The 21,268-nt window shown below is 43.6% G+C and overlaps 1 protein-coding gene across 3 annotated transcripts in view; it reads left to right on the top strand.

The window, feature by feature from the left end:
• Sidt1 (SID1 transmembrane family member 1) overlaps nucleotides 1–21,268 on the top strand; it is a 91,696-nt gene that overhangs the window by 54,242 nt on the left and 16,186 nt on the right. Inside the window, exons 10-19 of one of the 3 annotated variants that reach the window (XM_029544607.1) lie at nucleotides 5,028–5,071; nucleotides 8,850–8,921; nucleotides 10,624–10,787; nucleotides 11,479–11,552; nucleotides 12,743–12,809; nucleotides 15,193–15,266; nucleotides 16,245–16,368; nucleotides 16,571–16,688; nucleotides 18,640–18,776; nucleotides 20,105–20,213. In XM_029544607.1, the coding sequence (XP_029400467.1) occupies nucleotides 5,028–5,071; nucleotides 8,850–8,921; nucleotides 10,624–10,787; nucleotides 11,479–11,552; nucleotides 12,743–12,809; nucleotides 15,193–15,266; nucleotides 16,245–16,368; nucleotides 16,571–16,688; nucleotides 18,640–18,776; nucleotides 20,105–20,213 (983 nt within the window). Of the gene's footprint in view, nucleotides 1–5,027; nucleotides 5,072–8,849; nucleotides 8,946–10,623; nucleotides 10,788–11,478; nucleotides 11,553–12,742; nucleotides 12,810–15,192; nucleotides 15,267–16,244; nucleotides 16,369–16,570; nucleotides 16,689–18,639; nucleotides 18,777–20,104; nucleotides 20,214–21,268 lie in introns of all 3 variants that reach the window. The other 2 variants (XM_029544606.1, XM_021208858.1) reach the window with 2 other exon arrangements.

The following is a 21,268-nucleotide window of genomic DNA, read 5'->3' as shown; positions in this document are numbered from 1 at the left end:
AATATAGCTGTATGCCTGCTACGTGCCTGGCAGTGTGTCAAACCCTCAAGGGATTGTCTTGTCTGATGCCCTGAGCCACTATTACTGAGATACTGTGATTGTCACTATGCAGAAGGTCAAGGAAATTGAAGCACGGAGGGGTTAAGCAATTTAATCAAGGAGTCATACCCAATACCTAAAGGATCTAGGATTTGAACTCAGGCAGTCTGGCTTTAGAGCCTAAAGTCTTCAACAGGCTTGATCAAAGTGATCCTTGAGTGGTAGTGTTGTAGGGTATCTACCAGAGAAGACCGATTGACATGGGTTGAAGCCAATAGAAAGTCTTTATTAGCCAGCAACTACACTGGGTCCCACTGTAGTACTGAACCTTTCCCAGGATAAGCTTTTAAACACAAAAACGATGTTCTAGGCTGACGCACTTCATTAATAAGACCAGAGGTGGAATTACAAAAGCTAAAGGCCAAGTTTAGTATATTTTGAGACGTCCCCAGAACTGCGAGGGCTTTGATGGGTTGGATATTTTCATTTTGGCCGGTGGGGTTGTCTACATGCTGAGTTTTACAGCCTGGATGGCACTTCCATCTTGGAGTCAGTTGTGCTAAGGTCTGGGGTCTTGTTACAGTAGAGGCCTGTGAGAAAGGACAGTCCTGGGCCACCAAAGTGTGATGACCAGTGTATACCTGAGCAAGTCTAGGATTGTATAGGAGCTGAGAAGTGTCCCATTGTCCCTTAGATGAGCTTCGGTGTCACAGTAAAGAGTCTACTCAGACTTTTCCTTCCTAGGTTTTAGGTTCCGAAAACAGAATGATTTCTTTAGTCAGCTAGTAGGCACCATCCACACCCAAAGGGACAAAAACTGGACTAATATCTACCATCTCTAAAGCTCTTAATTCTGCCACTGAGATGAACAGAACTCTTGAAATCCGTGCTCAGACTCCGTTGGAAGTTCACCGCCGATGATTTTGCTACAGTCAAAGTGCCCAAACAGAGACTCTTTCCAAATATAGGCACACTGAAACAGAAACCCAGAGACACAGGACCATTTGGCATTCTAAATAGGGGACTAGACGGAAGGAAGATGCTAATAGGCAGACTTCTTCACAGAACTGAGTGAAGCAAAGTTCTCCGTACAACTAAATAAAGCTCTCTGAGCGGGATGCTGCTTGCTTGATGAGTCCTTATATTTTATTATTGACATATGTGGGATGTATAGTCTACAGGATGAGATCATGATAATAAACACTTGTGACAGACATGGCCCCAGGTCTTGGGGAGCTAAGAGCTTCCTGCTCTCCTGTCATAAAAATACCATTTCCTTCCTACTTCTACCTTCTATCTCAGCATGAGTGTGTTAGTATCCTCTATGATGGATGTTCAGGCTTGGAGCTGAGCACTGAATATGTGCTCCCTTGTTCTTTTCAACAACCCTGCCATTCATTAAGGACAACTGTTCAGTTCTGGTCACTCATATATCTTTGATTCCTTTAACTACTACTACGTTGTCATTTAAAATATATATATATATATATATATATATATATATATATATATATATATATATAGAGAGAGAGAGAGAGAGAGAGAGAGAGAGAGAGACAGGGACAGAGACACAGAGAGATACACATACTTATACAGTATACAGTTATCTCAGAAGATGATGGGCCAGCTAATGGTTCTATTTTGATTGATATCTCCAAATGGTGCATTTAGAAAAACTGCTTCTTTAAGAAGAAAAGCACAAACCATCAAGTCATTTCTTGAGAGCACACAATTCAGAGACTTTTAGTTTCATCGCATCTGACCTCAGAAGTCTCAGCTGGATGTAGCTACAAAGTGTAACCTGCTGGCAGGTCCAAGAAACTGGCAATCCTGGACTGGACTCCTGGTGTCTGATACCCCAACAGGCCACCCTGGGACTGTGGGATCTCAGAGCGAACAGACAAATCCAAGCCTCCAGCTGCAAAGCTCGGAACTCTGCCCCCTTATCTACTGGGGATGAGTGAGTCATGAGGCCAGCCCAGTTTCCAGACCGATTGTCAAGGTGCACCATCTCATCCAAGCCAGTATAAGTCTCTTCTGCTACTTTTTAAATTTGCTAACCAAGTGATACTTCCTGCCTCGCCTTAGCTGTGGAAATTACTGAACTCCTCTCATGGAAAATGGTAGCAGTTTCACAACAAAATCCAAGCATGGGTAAAGCTCATTATGCCAAATGCTTTATATTTTTGGAGCCAAGATTAATTACTTACCCATCAGCACCACCAAACTTGATCAGAAAGTCCTCTCCCCCAGTGTCCTTTTTCTGAATGAAACAGTCAGACTGAATCTTAACTGTTCCCCTTAGTGATACGCTTATCAAATACTTAGTTGTCATCCATCTCCTGCATGTCCAACCCTAACCCAGAGGTTGATGAACAAGAGACCGCATACTCTGCTACTGCCTCAACGACAAAGGGGAGAAACCCACAGAGACACAGCCAGGGAGGAATAAACTCAATGGTAAAGTTGAGAGCGGCTAGAGCGGCCCCGCTTTGGATTTGATTTGATGGACAGAGAGCCATTGGAAGCACAGCTGTCCGGCAGTGTCAGGATCTAGTGGGGACAGTGACTTTGCAGGGAACAAGAGCAAAGGCCCCAGAGCAGGGATAAGTTTGGTGTCTAACAGAAAAAGAGATGTTCGAAGAGAAGTCCTTTGACAGATGGGTGTTACAACATGGGGAATGGTCACCTGAAAGTGAATAAGAACATATTAAAGCAGGAGCACTTCCAGTCCGCTGCCCTTTCTGCCCCTCCCCTCCAATCTCACATATACCAAAAACAACAACAACAACAACAACAACAACAACAACAACAACAACAACAAAACCTCATTTGAATTCACACAATAATTTGATTGACAGTGCCAAATGGTACATCTAGGGAAAAATGGCTTCTTTGAGATAAAATTCATAAACCATCAGCTCATCCCTTCAAAGTACTCGGTTCAGGGGTGTTGATTCACAGCTGCGCGACCATCACCACTTAATCTTGCATTTCAGAATGATCTCATCACACCAAAATGAGACTGCACCATACAGGATCAAATACAAAAGCAATTTTATTTCCATATGCTAGCAGTGAAAAGCCCGAAATAAAAACAGTTCCACTGGGCTGGTGAGATGGCTCAGTGGGTAAGAGCACCCGACTGCTCTTCCGAAGGTCCAGAGTTCAAATCCCAGCAACCACATGGTGGCTCACAACCATCCGTAACAAGATCTGATGCCCTCTTCTGGAGTGTCTGAAGACAGCTACAGTGTACTTACATATAAAAATATAAATAAATAAAATTAAAAAAAAAAAAAACCAAGATTCACTTTAAAAAAAAAAAAACAGTTCCATTTACAAGAGCATCTAAAGGAATAAATTACTAAGGAGCACAGATTAAAAATTGAGTGTTGGGGTTATGTATGGTGAAAATTATAAAACATCTCTAATGAAATTAGAGAGTACTTTCCTTAAAAAAAAAAAAAAAGCTTCACATGTTCATAGGTTGGCCTACATGCTGTTAGAGTGGGTAGCATACAGAATATTAACCATCAAAGAGTGTCTTGTCTTAATGCTCAGAATTTGTGAATATATTACTTTGTGTCACCCAGTTTGTAGTTATAATAAGGTTGTGAACAGGATCTTTGATTATCAACATAGGACTAACATAATCACAAGTGTCTAATGAGGAAGCTGGGGAGATGGCTCAGAGGTTAAGAAGGATTCCAGCTCTTCCAAAGGACCCGAGTTTGATTCCCTGCACCAGTTTCAGGGGAGCTCACAACCACCTGTAACTCCAGCTTCAGGGGAATCTGATGCCCTCTTCTGGCCTTTGTGGGCAGTACACTCATGGGCACTTACTTGCACACAGACAAACACACATACATATAAACTAAATATTTATAGTTTCATAAAAATGGGCAAAGAGCTTAAACAAACACCTCCCCAGGGAAGATATATGGATGTCCAATGAGCACATGAATAGATGTTCATCATTAACCCTTAGAAAAATGAAAATCTAAGCTGCAATGAGTTGCCAAACTCTTAAGATTGGGCATAATAAAAAAATTAAATATAAAATGAGAATTGGAAGAACTGTAGAAAAATGGGAATCCTCAGACTTGGCTGGTGGGAATGTGAAACGGTGCTTGCTCTTCAGCCTTTGTGGAAAGCAGTTTGGAAGAGTAAAACAGAGTGACCTCATGCCTAGCAGCTCACATCTAGTTATATACCCAAGAGTCATAGAGTTAGAGCTATAGAAAAACATGAACACAAATGGTCACAGCAGTATTGATAAACAACAAAGAGGAACAATAAAAAAGTACCCATCAAGGGAAAACAAATAAATGAAATGTTGTGCACATACTCTGGAATATTATTCCAGATGAATATAAAGATATTGATGGTCTAATACACGTTGCAATGTAGCACTGAAAAGAGTATGTTATATCAAGGAAGCCAGTCAAAAAAGTTCATATGTACCATGATTTCATTTATGTAAACTATCTAGAGGAGGTAAGTTTATGAAGACAGCAGGTATATTGGCAGTTCCTAAGGGCCAGGGGAAGTAAGAGAGAAGTGAGTGATTGCTATAGATATACAGCTTCTTTGGAGGGGGCCATGTAAATGTTCTAAAATTAGATCCTGGTGGCAGATGCACAAGACTTTGGATCTATTAAAACACATTGAAATGTGTGCTATAAAAGACACTTATTATGATGTAAGTTTATATCTGAAAATGAATGAACGTTACTAAATAGTGCACATGCCTGAGAACAGAATTACTGGATCATATGGTCAGTCTATGTTTGGCTCTCTGGGGAATCGCCAAATTGTCTTCCAAAGTGGCTATGTCATTTTAAATTCTTACCAGTAATTTCTCCAAAGGGCCATTTTTAAACATTTTCAACAGAGTTTAAAGGAAGATAATACAAAATGCAGAATCCTAAGAGGATGTGTGCATGTGTATATATGTATATATTTGTGTGCTTGCTTGCTTGCAGGTTTCAGAGGAAATCCATTGACGGAAGCTTTGGTTCCAGTGATGGTAAGAGATTCCTTGGTTAATTCCCAGTCCCTAATAGTGTTGCATGATGCAGCCACATCCTTTTTTGATACCTTTTGTCTCTTTTCTTTTTTTTTCCCCTTGATTCTTATCCCAAAGCCCTCTCATCCACAGACCTTCTATAGAAGGCAGAGCTAGCAAGAAACAATTTATAGTTGGTAACTATTGAGATATGAACCCCACACAAAGACTCTGTACCCAGAATGCCTTTAATTAGTCGTAGAACACTTGCAACCATTCATCTTTTCTGAAGTTGTCTCAGCCCTGGGAGGGAACTGCTCACAGATACGTTGTATTTGGGGAGAGAGACTTTTTGTATCCCAAAGCTTGGGCATAGCAGCGAGAATGTGTTATGTCAACTTTTATGCTGTAAACTTTTCCCAAATTGAGATAAAAGCTTTGTGTGTTTGTTTGTTTGTTTGTTTAAGCACATAGAAAGTCAAAATATTTGACACTAGCAAGCACAAAAATCCAGAGTAATTAGATATCTAACCTAGTCCTCCCCTCTGAGAATTCGCAAAGGATTTCAATTGTCTGCTGTTTTTATTAAAACTTAAAGCTTCAAATGAGCTCAGTTTGACAAAGCCCAGGTCACTGTGAGCTCCTTCACGGTTTGGGAAGAAGTGAGAATTGCAGAGGAGACGGACCTCAGTTGAAGTCAGGCGTAGCCAGTGTTTAGTTCTCTGCTTTCCATACTTGAGTCCACAGAACTCTGGAGAGATACCAACTCAGCTCCCACCCAGCAGGTTTTTCTCCCTTTGCTGGAAGGCTAGATGGTATTCACATTTGACTTCCCTAAGAGACAGATTGTCTGTTTTTCCAACTCTCCCTCCCCCAAGCACTTTGTTTTAATAAACATTCAATTACCAATATAAAAGATGTTTGCAAATTAAAGAAGGTAGCCTTCAGAGTAGATGGCATACAGTGTACTAGTCTGTTTCTCTACTGGCCCCTACACACACTGTTTTACTTCGAAGGATCCTGGGGAGATGGCACAAGGCTCACATCCTCATGGGGCAATGTCAGAGGAAAGTCCCCCCCCCCCCAATTTCTTCTTGTGTTCTCTTGTAGACTGTATCATATGTCACTATATAGAAATAGTGTCGTGGCTGTGGGTATCGCTCAGTTGGCAGAGCGCTGAGCTAGCTTGCTCCAAGCCCCAGGTTGAATCCTCAGCATTATATAAACAGGTTGAGTTGGTGCTTGCCTGAAACCCTAGCACTTAGGAGGTAGAAGCGGGGTCAGGGGGAGTCAGAAGTCTTCTAGATCACCCTCTAGACTACATAGTGAGTTCAAGAACAGCCTGGGATGCATGAGATCTTATTTCAATAAGAGGGGGCAGGTCAAGTAAATGTACTTTTAGAATTAATACTAAGTTCTCTCTCTCTCTAAGACCATATCTTTTCCCAACATCTACATTATTGATATTTCAAGATTCATGATTCTTTATAATTCAGGATTCACCATATTGTGTTGGATTAAAGTATACTTTTTCCTTGCAACAACTGAAACTCTCTTGGCCAGACACAGCCAGATACCTTCTTGGGGTAAAGCTAGAAGATCACCAAGTTCCATGTGCCAGCTGCTGGGCACAGGTTGAGGAGACCTAAAGAAAACAGGTGTTTTCTTCAGTTCAGGAAGTAGAAAACAGGTGTGCTCGCCTCAAACGTCTTTGAAGTGGGGCGGAGAAAAGGACCCATTGTGTAAAGAGAAGGTACAGGCCACGATGGTACCACCTCTGATGTCCCGTGTGAGCCAAGATCTAACCAACCAAAACAAGAAACCAAAAGAATGGCAAGCTCCAGCCAGCCAGGGAAGAACTGCCTAGTGACCTTCAGGATTATGGAGCTGAGCCCGATGAGCTCAGCCAGGAGAGAGAGCCAGAGAGGAGTGTGCTACCATAAGACACTCACGGGAGGAAAATGAGGCTATAAACATGTCTTTCTCTCCAATCAGCAAGACCAAGAATCTATGAGGAGCAGGAGTTCCATGGTGCTCTAAGCAACAGGAAACACTCTGAGGGCTGGGCTCAGTGCAAATGCTAAAAAAAAAAAAAACCCAGGTTCTCAGAGGGCAAGAAATCCCATGAGATTTGACATATGTGCTGTCCACTCACTGGCAAGCTGGACACTGCTTGCATGAGGTCATTATTTTGCTGCATGTGTTTATGCATGTGTGCATGTAATACATTTTAAATATACACAATAAAAGTACATTTTGCAAAAAGAAGGTAAGATTTCGCCAATAGGAGTATGATGAGTCGCTCTCTCTATCCATTGTCTGTCTGTCCGTCTGTCTGGGGAAGCGTCTTGATCTCTCAGCATTTCTATTTTATCATCTTTAAAATGGTGACAGTAATAGCCCGTACCTCTTAGGGCAGCTGAAAAGACAAGAGTGTCTGACACAATCTGAGGGAAATGCCAGCATCAGTCACAGCAAGCAAAGCCTCAGAGCTATGGTGGCTCTGCTCACGGTGCTGCTTTTGGTCAGTAGGAGCAAGAGCGTCAGACAAAGTCTATGTTATAATGGAGCCAGAGCTGACTCAGGTCAGGAGACAGCCAGCCATCCTCACACAACAGTCTCTGCTCCAAATTTGATTCTCAGTGTTTAAGAGTCTAAAGCTGGGCTGAGAATATAGCTCAGTGATAGAGTGTTTCCCTATCTCATGCAAGGCCTTAGATTTGATCCTCAAAACATATGTATCCACCCCCACACGCCCCACACAATGTGTCTAAAGATAATCAGTTTGTCTGCTTTGAACTTGGGCGTAAAGCATGCATGATGTTGAGATCATGTTGTGTATTTAAGGGTTAGTCCATGGAAGTTCAGAGAGCTGAGCTCTCTAAATAATAAATATGTCAAGCCCAGTAACAACGCCAGGGAGTATGCTTTCTGAAGGTCAAAGTCCCCATCCTTCAGGCCCTGGAACGGCCTTGCCTGCCAAGAACACTACATTAGCTCCAAGACTCACTGACCAGCTGAGACAGCTCTTAGCAAATTCACTGACCGGAGAAAGGAAAATGAGTCGCTTAGGTTTGTCCCCTGTCTGAAACTTCTGAGTTTGGCACGTAGTTACTTTCTCCTGGAGGGGAAATCGATAGGAACACAGTGGGTTTGGAAATTAAAAACACAGTCTGGAGCCTGGGCAGTTCAAAATGATGACTTTCTGAGAGTTCATCAGCGGGACAAAGCCTGAAACTGGGATAAAGGAAGTTCTCTGTGACTAGAGTGGGTTTTTTTTTTTTTTTTTACCTCCATGGTACATTTAGCTTTTACATAACAATGAATTACATTTTCAGCAAAAATACTGAAATATATCGAGAACAAAGGTGTTTCCAAACATTAGAGGTGTTCACTGAAAAATACTTCCCTACCCACATCGTGTGACTTGAGTTGTCTGAGGATGTGGCAGAATGGCAGAGAAGTTGCATGCCATATGAAAGGCCCTGGGTTCAGTTCCCCAAATCCTACAGAAACAAGAGAGAAAAAGAGAAAGAGGGAGGAGGGAGGGAGGAAGAAAGAGAGAGAAACTGAAGAGGAGAGAAATGAGGCCACACACTATGATACAGAAAGAGGTGATAGGCTAGATTTGGCCCTATGCACCCACAGTGATGGCTCCTGTAGTAAAGTGGAAAGAAAGTCAAATTTAAAGATTGCTGCTTAGCGCCTCAGCTATTTCAAGTCAAGTTGTGTGACTTCAGCAGCCGAGGGTAAAACATTTCCCTCTTTTTTGTTGTTTGTTTTGTTTTTTTTCCTGCAGGCTCTGGAAATATGGCTGTCTCGCATCCTATCGCTGCCAGCACGCCGGAAGGGAGCAATTATGGGGCCATAGGTACTTCCCACAATGAGTCCTTCGGTAGGACTCGTTCTTTATTCTGCAGAGGGTAGTGCACACGGTTCTCCAGTGAGGCTGCTCTTTGATGGAAGAGATGAACTGGCTGGATAACCTGGAGCGTTCCTTCCAGTGTTCTCTATGGTTCTATTATTCTTGGATCTGCTAACTCCCCTTGGGCTGAACTCACTACAGCAGTTGCCATCAAGTTCCAAAGCCCATTTGGGACTTAAAACTTTTTTTATTAAGTTTTTACTGTATTCATTTGGCGGGGGTGGGGTGGGGGAGGAGAGAATGTGACTATTGGTGATTGGAAGACAGCTTGCAGGAGTTGATTCTGTCCTTCCACCGTATGGGTCCCGGAGACTGAACTTAGATCAGCAAGTATGGCAAGCACCTTTTACACACTGAGCCATCTCCCCAGCCTCTTGGATACTTGAACATCATGTCTGTCTGTCTGTCTGTCTGTCTGTCTGTCTGTCTGTCTGTCTGTCTGTTGATCTGCCTATCTTTGTCTGCCTATCATTCATTTTATTTATTAGTTATTGTGTATGCCATATGTGTATCCAGTGCACATGTGCTGAGGTCAGGGGACAGTTTTCCTACGCAAGTTCTCCCCTGCTGCTCTGTTAGATCTGAGGATCAAACTCAGGTCATCAGGTCCATACACAAAGGTCCTCTACCCACTTTGCTGTCTTGCCAGCTCCCCCAGGGAGCTGAGTTTAGGGCTTGAAAGACTTGGCACAGCCAGCACTATCAATTGAACAGCTGTCTTCTTGGGTGTCCGTGGAGTTAGAAGCTTCAGGGTGTGAGAAGACTAAGGCAGGGCGGCAAGCGAGCCTTGCTGTAGCTGAACAGTCTCACCCCAGCTAAGTTCACGATGAGCCGGGTCAAGGCCACCAAGTAATTTACTGGGCAAACCCACATGTCATTAAGCAGCCTGAAAGGAACCGAGTTCCCCCCATAGCTGTCTGGTATGGCAGGAGTACATGGAGCCCTGTCCCTGCCATGGTGGTTCATGAATGGTGCACGTTAAACAGTCCGCAGAGAGGGGCTGTGGCTCCACTCTCTTATTCTGTAACTTGGAGCACATGGGCTCAGTGTAGGCTACTTATTTTTAGTTCTGTAAGAACAGGATTTTTTTTTTTAACAAAAAAAACCCATCTGAACAGAAGAAATAAAGCAGAAAGTAGGCTCAGTTCATGCTCAAGCTGCACAAATCCCATCTGCTCTAGAACATTCATGGGAACAGAAGAATCCTTCCTGAGAATGCTGTTTGTGTTACATAACGATAGAAATGGCATGTGGGGGATTTCTCTGGATAATTATTCTATGAGGAATGTATAGCGGTTGGATAGGTTTGGGTTTACCCACATGTGTAATCAAGGCCATAAATAAGTGTGTTGCTATACATTGTGTTTGTATTTTTAAAATATGAAACATGAAATACAAGAACAATGTTATTTCTGCATCCAGATATCTGCAGAGAAGATTCTATTTTATTCTTTACAGTCAGCCCTAGAAACTGGGAGGCATAAATATAAAGTGGGAGAAAAGAAAAAAAATGAAGAGGCAGCCCAGGCGCATGTCCCATTGGTAAAGAGTTAATTTGGACAAACATGGTGTTTTCTAGAATGAGCGAGCACTGTACTTTCTGCAAAGGAATGGGCTCTGTGCACCATTCTTGACTTTTTAAAGGCAGAGGAGTTTTCTGTTTCAGACGAGTCGAGCTCCAGTCCTGGGAGGCAGATGTCTTCTTCCGATGGTGGGCAGCCTTGCCACTCAGACACGGACAGCTCTGTGGAGGAGAGTGACTTCGACACTATGCCAGACATCGAAAGCGACAAAAACGTCATCCGGACCAAGGTACCAACACACCCTGACTGCCGTTGATGAAGCAGAAGAAAGTTTGGTAGTAAAATGAACCCCACCAATGCCTCCGTCTCATTTTTTTTTTCCTTGAATCAGGGAAGCCAAGTCTTTGGGGGATTTAGATGAAACCCAGCTAGAGCCCGAGACATAATCTCTTCATTAGAACCTTTCTTTGGGGTGGGGGGATGAAAAAGAACAGAGCATTCTGTGTTCTCAGCACCCCAAGTGTCTGTGAATGGGGGAGTAGAAAGGGACCCAGATGGAAGATGAGATTCACCTCAGGGCTGTTCTGGAAAGCTTCCCCATGTCTATACGGACCATCCTTTGAAAGCAGAGTCCATTAATTTCTGGAGTGCATTTTATCTACCAAAAGATCCGAGTATGAATCGCACATTTTCTCAACTGTATGCAACTCAGGAACTACAAAGTGAGCAAGTCTGTGAGCCGAGTGGTCAGTGCTCGCAATGTGTGAAACATTCGGTACTTGGTAGGGTTCTCACATCAGCCAAGGACAGTGGCAATGCTTTTATTACGGTGTCGCAAGGAAGGCAAAATGCAAACAGCTTCATGAATCATCTTGATCCCCGGTGAGGAGTAAATGAATGAACTTTCTCGAGTTCTCCTTTGTGTCCTATACAAGCCAAGCCAATGTCAGGCCTGCATTCTCTTCCCATTGATGCCCTAGATGTTCCTGTACCTGTCAGATCTGTCCAGGAAGGACCGGAGGATTGTCAGCAAAAAGTATAAGATTTATTTTTGGTAAGTAGGTGACCGGTAAAGTCATGATTTCCTTAAAAATACTGACTTATTTAAATCTATTTGTTTGTATGTATGTGTGTACGACAGTGCTGGAGATCAAACCCAGGGCCACACACAGGATAAGAGAGGCAAGTCCCTTACCACTGAGCTACACTCTCAGCCCCTAAACTCTTTAAACTTAACTCTTTTTCCTTTGTAAAAGCTACAACCACTTGTATTACAAGGAGTCAGTGTTTAGTAAGGCATAGATGCGGATAATGATGCTTCCAACCTGAAATACAAAAGACCACACCGGTGGGTGGGTCCTTCCACCCAGTCCAGAGGCTGAGCTGCCTAGCAAGGGGCTTTCCTCTACTCAGAAAGCGCCAGACTGGCGGTGGTCCCCTTGTGATATGACCCTACATTTTTACTTTCTGAAGACTCCCCACTACTTCTGGATGCAGACATTAGCATGAAGCCAGGAACAAGGGAGCCAATAGAATTTCACAGCTGAACTCTCATTCTGGAATTAAGTTTTGCTTAAGAGCCTCTACCAGGTACCTCTCACTTGTTACTCGAATTCTAAACACATGTAAGCTAACAGTGTACGAAGAGGATAAGATGCTTATATCTGAAGTTGATTTTCGACTGCTTTACAAATGATTGTACAAAGAAGGAAGGAGGAGGAGGAGGAGCGGGAAGAGGAGGAGGAGGAGGAGGAGGAGGAGGAGGAGGAGCGGGAAGAGGAGGAGGACTTCAATCCATTAAGTGCCAATTGGTGAATATTAAATACATCATTTCAGACATAATGGTAATGTCTGTAACCACAGCTCTTGAAATCATCACAGGTTCAAGACCAGCTTTGTTCATACATCAAGTTCTAGGCCAGTCAGGGCTAGCTAATTAAATAAATGAATGACTTAATGATTTCAGTTATCAGTGCAAGGATTCTCTGCTATAGCCAAACCAATAGCAGTAACCAAGGTAAGTTTGTTCACTTCCTTCTGTTGCCTCTGGTCAAAATTCTGTCTACCAAATGTTCAAAGGCACAGGAAACGGGAGACAGACGGGAGAAACAGGTGTTGTTCGATCAGTTCCCTGTTGCTTTTGCAAGCTAACTGTAGCTGTAAGGTGGAAATATTCTTTCTAAAAAGCTGAGCAGAGTCCACCATTATGTTGGAAGTCACTGTTTCTAGTTCCTTCTGTCGTAGGAACATCATCACCATCGCAGTGTTTTATGCACTGCCTGTGATGCAGCTTGTTATCACCTACCAGACGGTAAGTGCTGCCCCGCCCAGATGTGCTGCCCCGCCCAGATGCCCAGCCTCCATCGAAAGGAAGCCACCTGGCTTACAGGGAAGAGTTCAGCTTGGGATGTGTGTGTGTGTGTGTGTGTGTGTGTGTGTGTGTGTGTGTGAGAGAGAGAGAGAGAGAGAGAGAGAGAGAGAGAGAGAGAGAGAGAACAGAGACAGAGACAAGGATACAGAGAGAGACACAGACAGAGAGAAAGAGAAAGGTGGAGAGACAAAGAGACAGAGACAAGAGAGACAGAGAGACAGAGCCTGAAGAGGCTTGAGATACTGAATCTCCTGGAACTGAAGTCATAGGCATTGGGAGTTACCTTCCATGGTGCTGGGGAAACTCAAGTCCTTCGAAAGAGCAGTGTGTGCTGCTAACCACCGAGCCATCTCTTTAGTCCCAAGAACTAGTTTTGTCTGATGGTTCTTTTAGACAGGGTCTCTTTGTTTTGTAACTCTGGTTCTCCTGGAACTGGGTGTGTAAACCAGATTGACCTCAAACTCATAGAGCTCCACCTGCCTCTGACTCCCAAGTGCTGGGATTGAAGGAATGTGCCACCAGCCTCCAAGGACATTTTTTGTTTAATAATTTCCCATTTTGGTACTAATTAGGCTTCTCCATTAACCACTTCATCTCTAGGATTGTTTCTATTTATTTCCCGATTCTTTTTTATCACAAAGGGACCTGGTACATTATATTGTTTCATTTACTGACATAAAATCAATCATTCAGCCATCATGTCTATCAATGGCACCATTATTTGTCATCCCGAGTGTGTGATCATCAGGAGACAATGAGCAGAGTAAACAAAGGTCTAGCCTAATGCTCTGGGGCTGGAGCTCGGCAGGGAGAGTGTTTGCCCAGAATGCATGAAACTGTGTTCTACGGCAGCACCTCACAAACGGGTTTAACATGTCCATAATCCCAGCAATAGGAAAGTGGAGGCCAGAGGAGCAGAAGTTCAAGGTTTTCTTGGGTAGGGAGTTCAAGGCCAGTCTAGGCAATGTTTTTATCACAGAGGAAACTATTTCAAACAGTAACACAAAATAAAATCTCCAGACTGAACAAAAGAAGCCAGACGTCTAATTTACCCTGTACCTGATCACTGAGGATACTCTGTGAAATTATAAACAGCTTCGCCAGAGGCTAGAGAGATGGCTCTGCAGTTAAAAGCACTTGTTGCACTTGCAGAGGACCTAGGCTCCCAATTCCTGCAACGGCCACCCACAACTGTTTCTAACTGAGTTCCAAGGGAATCCAGCACCCTCATCTGACCTCCATGGGCACATATGTGGTATACGGACATACATACAAGCAAAACACTCATACACATAAATATTTTTCAGGCATTTAAAAATAGTTTTGTGGAACTAACAAGATATTAAGCCAACAACAAAAAAATTAAAAATTGAATGAACGAATTTATACTAAAATACCTTGAGAATGTCCACTGCTCCATCATGGAAACCCTGGATCCCCGTCACTGAAGTAGTCATTTAATTGACTTCCAGATTTCTAAGTATAAATTTTCTAGAAATTATGAGAGTTCAGAAGACCAGTTTGGAATGATATGTGGTTAAGCACATTTTATGCACTGTCCTTTAATTTTTGCTAGGCATTAAAATCACATGAGATGCTTTTAAAAATCTCGGGGTCTAGGGTGGTACCCCACACCAAGTAGATCAGGGCCCCAGGAAGGTGAGCTATGCCTAAGTATTGTTTAAATCCTCTCTGAGTTCTCTACATAGCCAAGCTCATGATGTAAAATACTTAGTCCATTCATACTCATGAAATAATAAAGACAAAGTCTCTATGAAGTTTGAATGCCACTGTCTCTAATCTAAACATTCTTTACATACATGGGAACCCTGTCAGGAGCTGCAGCTTGCTATGATTTAGGCAGGTTCTTGAAGGGGAAGAGGATAGATAAGGAAAACAAGATATTTCCTCGATGACTGCTTGAGGGGCACTCAGAAAATGGGACATCTCCATTTCCCCTCCGAGTTAATTTAGGGAACAGGACATAGCAAGACAGACCCATAGCAAAACACAGACTTAAAAGGCAGGTCCCAGCGTTAGCATCCATTCAAAATAACAAAAGGATCATACATTGTCGAATTCTATCTTGAGGTTACCCAATAAACAGGATACTTTTATCTAAAGCACAGATGGCACCCAAATAGGGAGTGTGTGTTTGCTGTGTAACAGTGGCAGGTTGTGCCCGCCTCCTGAGGAGGGAGGTTGGTTACACTTTAGCCACTGGGAGGGCATCCCTGTGAGCCCTTCCTGTTCTTTGTGACTTTGGGCAGACTCATAGGACCAAGAGAAGTCACTCTTCTTCTTCTTCCACTTGACTTTGTAGGTGGTAAATGTCACTGGCAACCAGGACATCTGTTACTACAACTTCCTTTGCGCTCACCCCTTGGGCGTCCTGAGGTAAACTCAGCCCTCTGGCTCCTTGTGAAACATTAGAGATTCTTTCTGTCTAATTTGGTTTAAGTTTAAACACACACACACACACACACACACACACACACAACAACAACAACAACAACAACAACAATAGCAACAAGAACAACAATGGAAGACTAACCTGGTCAGGGAAAAGAGAAAATGAAGCCAGATGTTGAGACAGGATCAGCTCCCCTCTTAGGCAATATTTCTAAGAACGGCCTGTTGAGGATTGGGCAGTGAGGGTTTTAAAAGACAAATTACTAGCTATAGATCTCACATGCCCATGAACATGAGTTGGCGGCCAGCCCTCATTTGATATGTTAAATGACCTCACAAGGCAGGCATTATTAGTACCACAATTCTTAGATAAAGGCGCTAAGGTTTAGACAGGCACAGATTTGCTCAATTCTGGTCTCTCAGTTCTTAGAGATGTTAGAGTTTGCGAGCTTGACTGTCCTAAAGCCACCAGAAACTTGCTGAAAGAAAGTGTCTTCCTGAGAGATAAGAACATATCTTCTCTCTACAGAGCAGAGCCAGCTTGATTTCCTGAGAATGAAGCCATGGTCTGTGGTATATATATGTGCTTACTGAAATCCACGGTTGGATAGCTGAATATTGACACACTGTGGGTCCGGCTATGAGAGTCACAGCTAAAATGCTCATTCATCTCTGGACCAGCTCTTTCTAAGGCTCAGACTTTGCCAGGGTCAAGAGGACAAGAGATGATCAGGCAGGCGTTAGGGGTGCTAACCAGAGAAGACAGATGTTACGTCAAGGCAAGTGAGCATCCTCAAATCAAGGAGTTAGATCAAAGAGGATTTGTGGTGTCTGTCCAATGCTGAAGTCCTAGGAAACTGTTAGTATAGAAAGACACCAAATAAAGAGTGTACCCGCCCACTTTTGCATTCATTCTGAGTTCCCATGATGGTTTTCACATTCATTTCTCACTCATCCCTACAGTGCCTTCAATAATATTCTCAGTAACCTGGGCCACGTCCTCCTAGGCTTCCTCTTCCTGCTGATAGTTCTGCGCCGGGACCTTCTCCACCGAAGAGCCCTGGAAGCTAAAGACATCTTTGCTATGGTGAGGAGAGGGTGGGACAGATCAAAGGCTTGAGCTGGGAAGGACCGTGCTTCCACGTAGACCTGTAAAGGGGTGTCTGGATCCACGATGTCACGGAGAACTGTGTGTAGAGCCACTTGAGGCCACCATTTAGTCTTCCCAACTCTGGTTGTGTCTCTGACTAGTGTCTTTCTATTAACAGTCCTTTCTCCCCTTTTTTCAGGAGTACGGTATTCCCAAACACTTTGGTCTCTTCTACGCTATGGGGATCGCACTGATGATGGAGGGCGTGCTCAGTGCCTGTTATCATGTCTGCCCTAATTACTCCAACTTCCAGTTCGGTAATTAGAACCTATATTGGTGACATAGATTTGAGTCGCAGGTGTCTTATCCTGGAGCCCTTCAAAAACATCAAATTCATACATGCAAGGACTTTAATGGCATTTGGGGTGAGCTGAAATGACCTGAGCGTCCCCTGTCACTGAGCAGGGCTCCTGCATGTTATATATTTGTTCTCTTTGGCCAACATGGAGTCTGTAAAACACTCCGAACTGCATGCTGATGTCACGGTAAGATGCAGTGTCAGGGGCCAGGCTAAGCAGCACTGCCTTTCAGACTTCTCACCATGTAACTTACCTACTTAAACAGTTAGCTTGCTCTGTGGTGAAAGTAATGGGAAATTCAAAAAAAAAAAAAAAAGAGTGAACTAAATGATAAGACAATATGTCTGACAGCTTGCTGTCTGGAAGATAGGGAGAGAAATGCCTTTGTGGCTGGCTTACCCAATGACTCTGACTTTACATCTCTGGGTGATCTTTTTGCACATCCCTAGCCTATGTGTTCGTTTTCTGCCAAAGACAACTTCTCTCATGCTGGAAAAGGTATCCATTATAGCTCTTAGCTTCTCCTTAGGTCTTAGGTCTCCTTCTCCTGGTTCAGAGCAGGTTCAAGATGTCCTGGGGGAACTTACAGCAAGGGATCATCTTCAGAAGAGGCCCCAGGGTAATGTTCCCTCATACCTCAGTAGCTCAACAGTAATAAGTACATTGCTGAGCCATTCCCTAGGTTCTGCTCAGCTCAGGTCTAGGCTGCTACATCTATCAGCAACGGAATATGGATGAACTTTGGACCAATCAGACCTATCCCTTCCAAAAGCAGGGTTAGCTTGCTGAAGCCCAGAGGCCGAAAGGATGTTATGAATTGAAAAGAGGGTAGATACCAATTTAGTGTTAAAGTGAAGAATGAAGAACGGGCGTGGTGGGCTTTGCCTGTAAACAGCACTCCCAGGAAGCTGAGCCAAGAGGAGCTCTGTCTAGACTACAAACAGTGAGACCCATCTAAGAGACACAACAATAAGATAAAATGAGGGTGCACCACCATCACACATGAAGTCAGACTTTAACTACCTGGCTTGTGCACCTCTGTTTTCTGTTTAACAAGTTTCTCCCCAGAGTGTTCCTGCCTGGGCTAGCTGTGTGAGAGCCTTTCTTTCCCACAACTACGCTAGCATTTGCTCCTGTAAGGCAGTTAAATGTTTTGCTGAAGTTTTGAGTAGTATGAGCATCACATTGTTGGTTTTTTTTGTTTCCTGTCTCCAGAGCGGTAGAACAGCTGGGCTGCGTTTAATGGGTAGCTGTTTTCCATTAGTAGGCTATTATGCTCTGCATCATAGAGATACAACAGAGACACAGCAGTGAATGTGGCTGATCTCAGAGTGCTGGGAACAGCTTCCACCTGACACTCATCTTATTGTCTCCCTTTGGGGTTTTTTGTTCTGTTTTTTTTGTTTTGTTTTGTTTTGGTCCCATTGTCAAATATAAAGTTTAGAATGTACATACCCTTGCAAGTGAGTTAGCTGTTTGCTTACCCTATTCGATGTTTTCCTTTTGCAAACCAAAATACACTGGTGAATGGGGACAGGTTAGAAATAGAGGACACAGGATCTTCCTAGAGCAGTGGCTCTCAAGCTTCTTAACGCTGCCATCCTTTGATTCTATTTCTCATAGCGTGGTGACCCCTAACCATAAAAATAATTATGTTATTTTTATGTAACTGTAATTTGCTGCTGTTAGGAATCATAATGTAACTATCTGCATTTTCTGACGGTCCTTGGGGGTTGTGAGTCGTAGGTTGGGAACCACCGTCCTAGAAGATGCACCTAGTAGGGCTGCTATGTTAGAGACTTCTACACATCAGCAAATATTCCACTGAGCCACAGTGTATTTGGAAGCTAAAGAGAAGCTTTAGTGGCATTGCCGGGTTCCCACTAAGCTTCTTCGCTTGGGTCCGCAGACACTTCCTTCATGTACATGATCGCTGGCCTCTGCATGCTGAAGCTCTATCAGACCCGTCACCCGGACATTAACGCCAGCGCCTACTCTGCCTACGCCTCCTTCGCTGTGGTCATCACACTGACGGTCCTCGGAGTGGTGGGTGCCTCTCTATCTGCCTTTAGTCCAACCCTGAAAAGTGTTCCCTCGGGGGAGGGGGCACTTTTTGTTGTGCGTGTCTTTTTGTCCGGTCTTGGTAGCATGGGTTTGGGTCTGTCCAAGGTGCTCTGGCTCGATTACTTAGCTGATGGTTTCTAAGCATGTAATAATCGCCTGTAAAATCAGGTGTTTTTTATATTAAAATGAATTCCAAGTCATGCCAAACCTTAGATACATCTAAGCTGCTCAGAGAAACCAGCCTCAGAGAGAAATCCTTTCTAAACATGCACAGACAGTACTTGCTGGCCACCTTCAGGTATTTGAAGAGCATTCTCTTCCCAGCTCTGGACTGACAGCCCCTCCATTCTTCTACTACACGTCCATCTCTCCCTCCTCTCTTTCCATTTGGTTAGATAGGCATTATTTTTTTTTCTGTCCACTGTACAGAAAGATCCCTGTGAATTTTGAGGTAAGCAAATAAAATGCACACTAGGGCTAAAAGGCTTTTCAAAAGCATTTATATTTATTCTTTGACAATTTCCTAGCTGTATATAATATAACTCAAACACACCCACCCCCAGTTTCCTCTTCCCACCTCCTCAAGCCAACCCCAACGCCCAACGCATGCCCTTCCAAACCTCGGCCTCTTCTTCATCTTCCTGTTTTTATAACTTCCTGAGTCTAATTAGTGCTGCACGCACTAATTAGAAAGGGTGTAAGGCCATCCACCTGAGCATGAACAATCCACCAATAGCCTCACATAATGGCTCTCCCTCCCCCAGCAGCTATCAACTGTCAGTAGCTCCTCAGCTAGGGTGAGGCCCCATGAGCCCCTCTTCATGTTCACTGGAAGGCTGGGCTGGCTTGTTCTTGGACAGGTCACCACAGCTTCAGCGAGTTCATGAGTACAACCGCCCTGTCATGTCCTGAAGACAGGAATTCCCAGCATGCCTCACCAGCCACCAGCTCTCCTATCTTGGTCACTCCCCGCTTCCATCTTGTTCCATGAGCCTTGGGGGTAGTTGATATAATAATGTCCCATTTTGACTGAAGCCTCACGGTTCTCAGCATTTTGGACCAGTTATGAGTCTCCTCATAACTGATACAAAAAAGGAAGTATTTCCAGCCATGGTTGAGAACAGCACTCATTTGTGGATTTGTGTATAAATCTTTAGAAGATGATTTGACACCATGTCCTTTAGTAATGGCTAGTTTTGGTTTTGCTTTGTTTTGGTTTGTTTTCCATGATAAGCCTCAATAAGAGACAATGATGCTACAGAGTTCTCTGGGGAAACCCCAGATCACACTAACCTTATCTTTATCCGTAGGTGTTTGGAAAAAACGATGTGTGGTTCTGGATCATCTTCTCTGCCATCCACATTCTCTCTTCTCTGGCCCTCAGCACCCAAATCTACTACATGGGCCGTTTCAAGATAGGTGAGTCAACACATACACTGACTTCCCTGGGGAAGGGAGCCTAGGGCTGTCACCCATCCTCAATGAAAGTCACCATGAACATGGGCTCTGAACTCCCTGCTGTGTTTGCGTGTCTCTAAGAATGTCTTCCTCCTTATGGGATCTATAAGCCACTATTTCTGTTTTCAGCTGAGAGATGTATCTTCCCACACCTCAGAGCCGGGGCACACCTCCACCTGCTGGTTGCAAACACTCTGCAAACCACTAAAAGTTCAAAGGGCATTAAGTCAGGCATAGTGTGACTTTGATCCCCACACAGGCAGAGCTTTGTGAGGATGGTCTGGTCTACACAACAAGTTCCAAGACAGCCAGGACCACATAGAGACACCTTGTGTTAAAAAGAATAGGGAGGGGAGAGCAGTGTGCTAGATATACCATAAGCCCTACATAGAGGAACCTTTTTCCATCTGCAGCATTCAAAAAGGAGCATTTCTCTGATGCTAAATGGTTGCCAGGCATGAATCATGCACTATTTCTAGATCCAAGGACAGAAACTTTCAAGACCAGCTTCCCGTACTGTACTACTTCCGATAGGGTGGACTGAGTGCTATATGGAAATTAGCTTGTCATCTCCTGTCAGTCAGCTATCATACACTGAAGGAGAGTCAATATGTTTTAGAGTATTTTTAAAATGGTTTTAGCATATTGGAAATCCTACTTTTAAAAGCTCATCTGTATATTTCAAGATAAATCATAGTCCTGCCCCTAATATTGGCAAAGACCAGGGAAAGAATGCAAATTAAAACTCACAAGCAAAATATGTGAACATTTCAAGTTATAAATCAGACACTAAAGGATACTAAAAATAAAAGAACAAAGAAAAGAGGAATGGGTGGAAGATTAGAGAGAAGAATGAATGGAGAGGGGGAAAGAGGTAGAAACTGCGAGTTAGGAATAGAACTCAGTGGTAAAGTGATCTCTAGCAAAGGAAGGGAGGGAGGGAGGAAAAAAGAAGGGAGGGAGGGAAGGGGAAAGGAAAGGAAAGGAAAGGAAAGGAAAGGAAAGGAAAGGAAAGG

This window comes from Mus pahari, chromosome 12 (genome assembly GCF_900095145.1).
Source record: "Mus pahari chromosome 12, PAHARI_EIJ_v1.1, whole genome shotgun sequence".
Taxonomy (NCBI): domain Eukaryota; kingdom Metazoa; phylum Chordata; class Mammalia; order Rodentia; family Muridae; genus Mus; species Mus pahari.
This window is presented reverse-complemented; position numbering and strand designations above follow the sequence as displayed.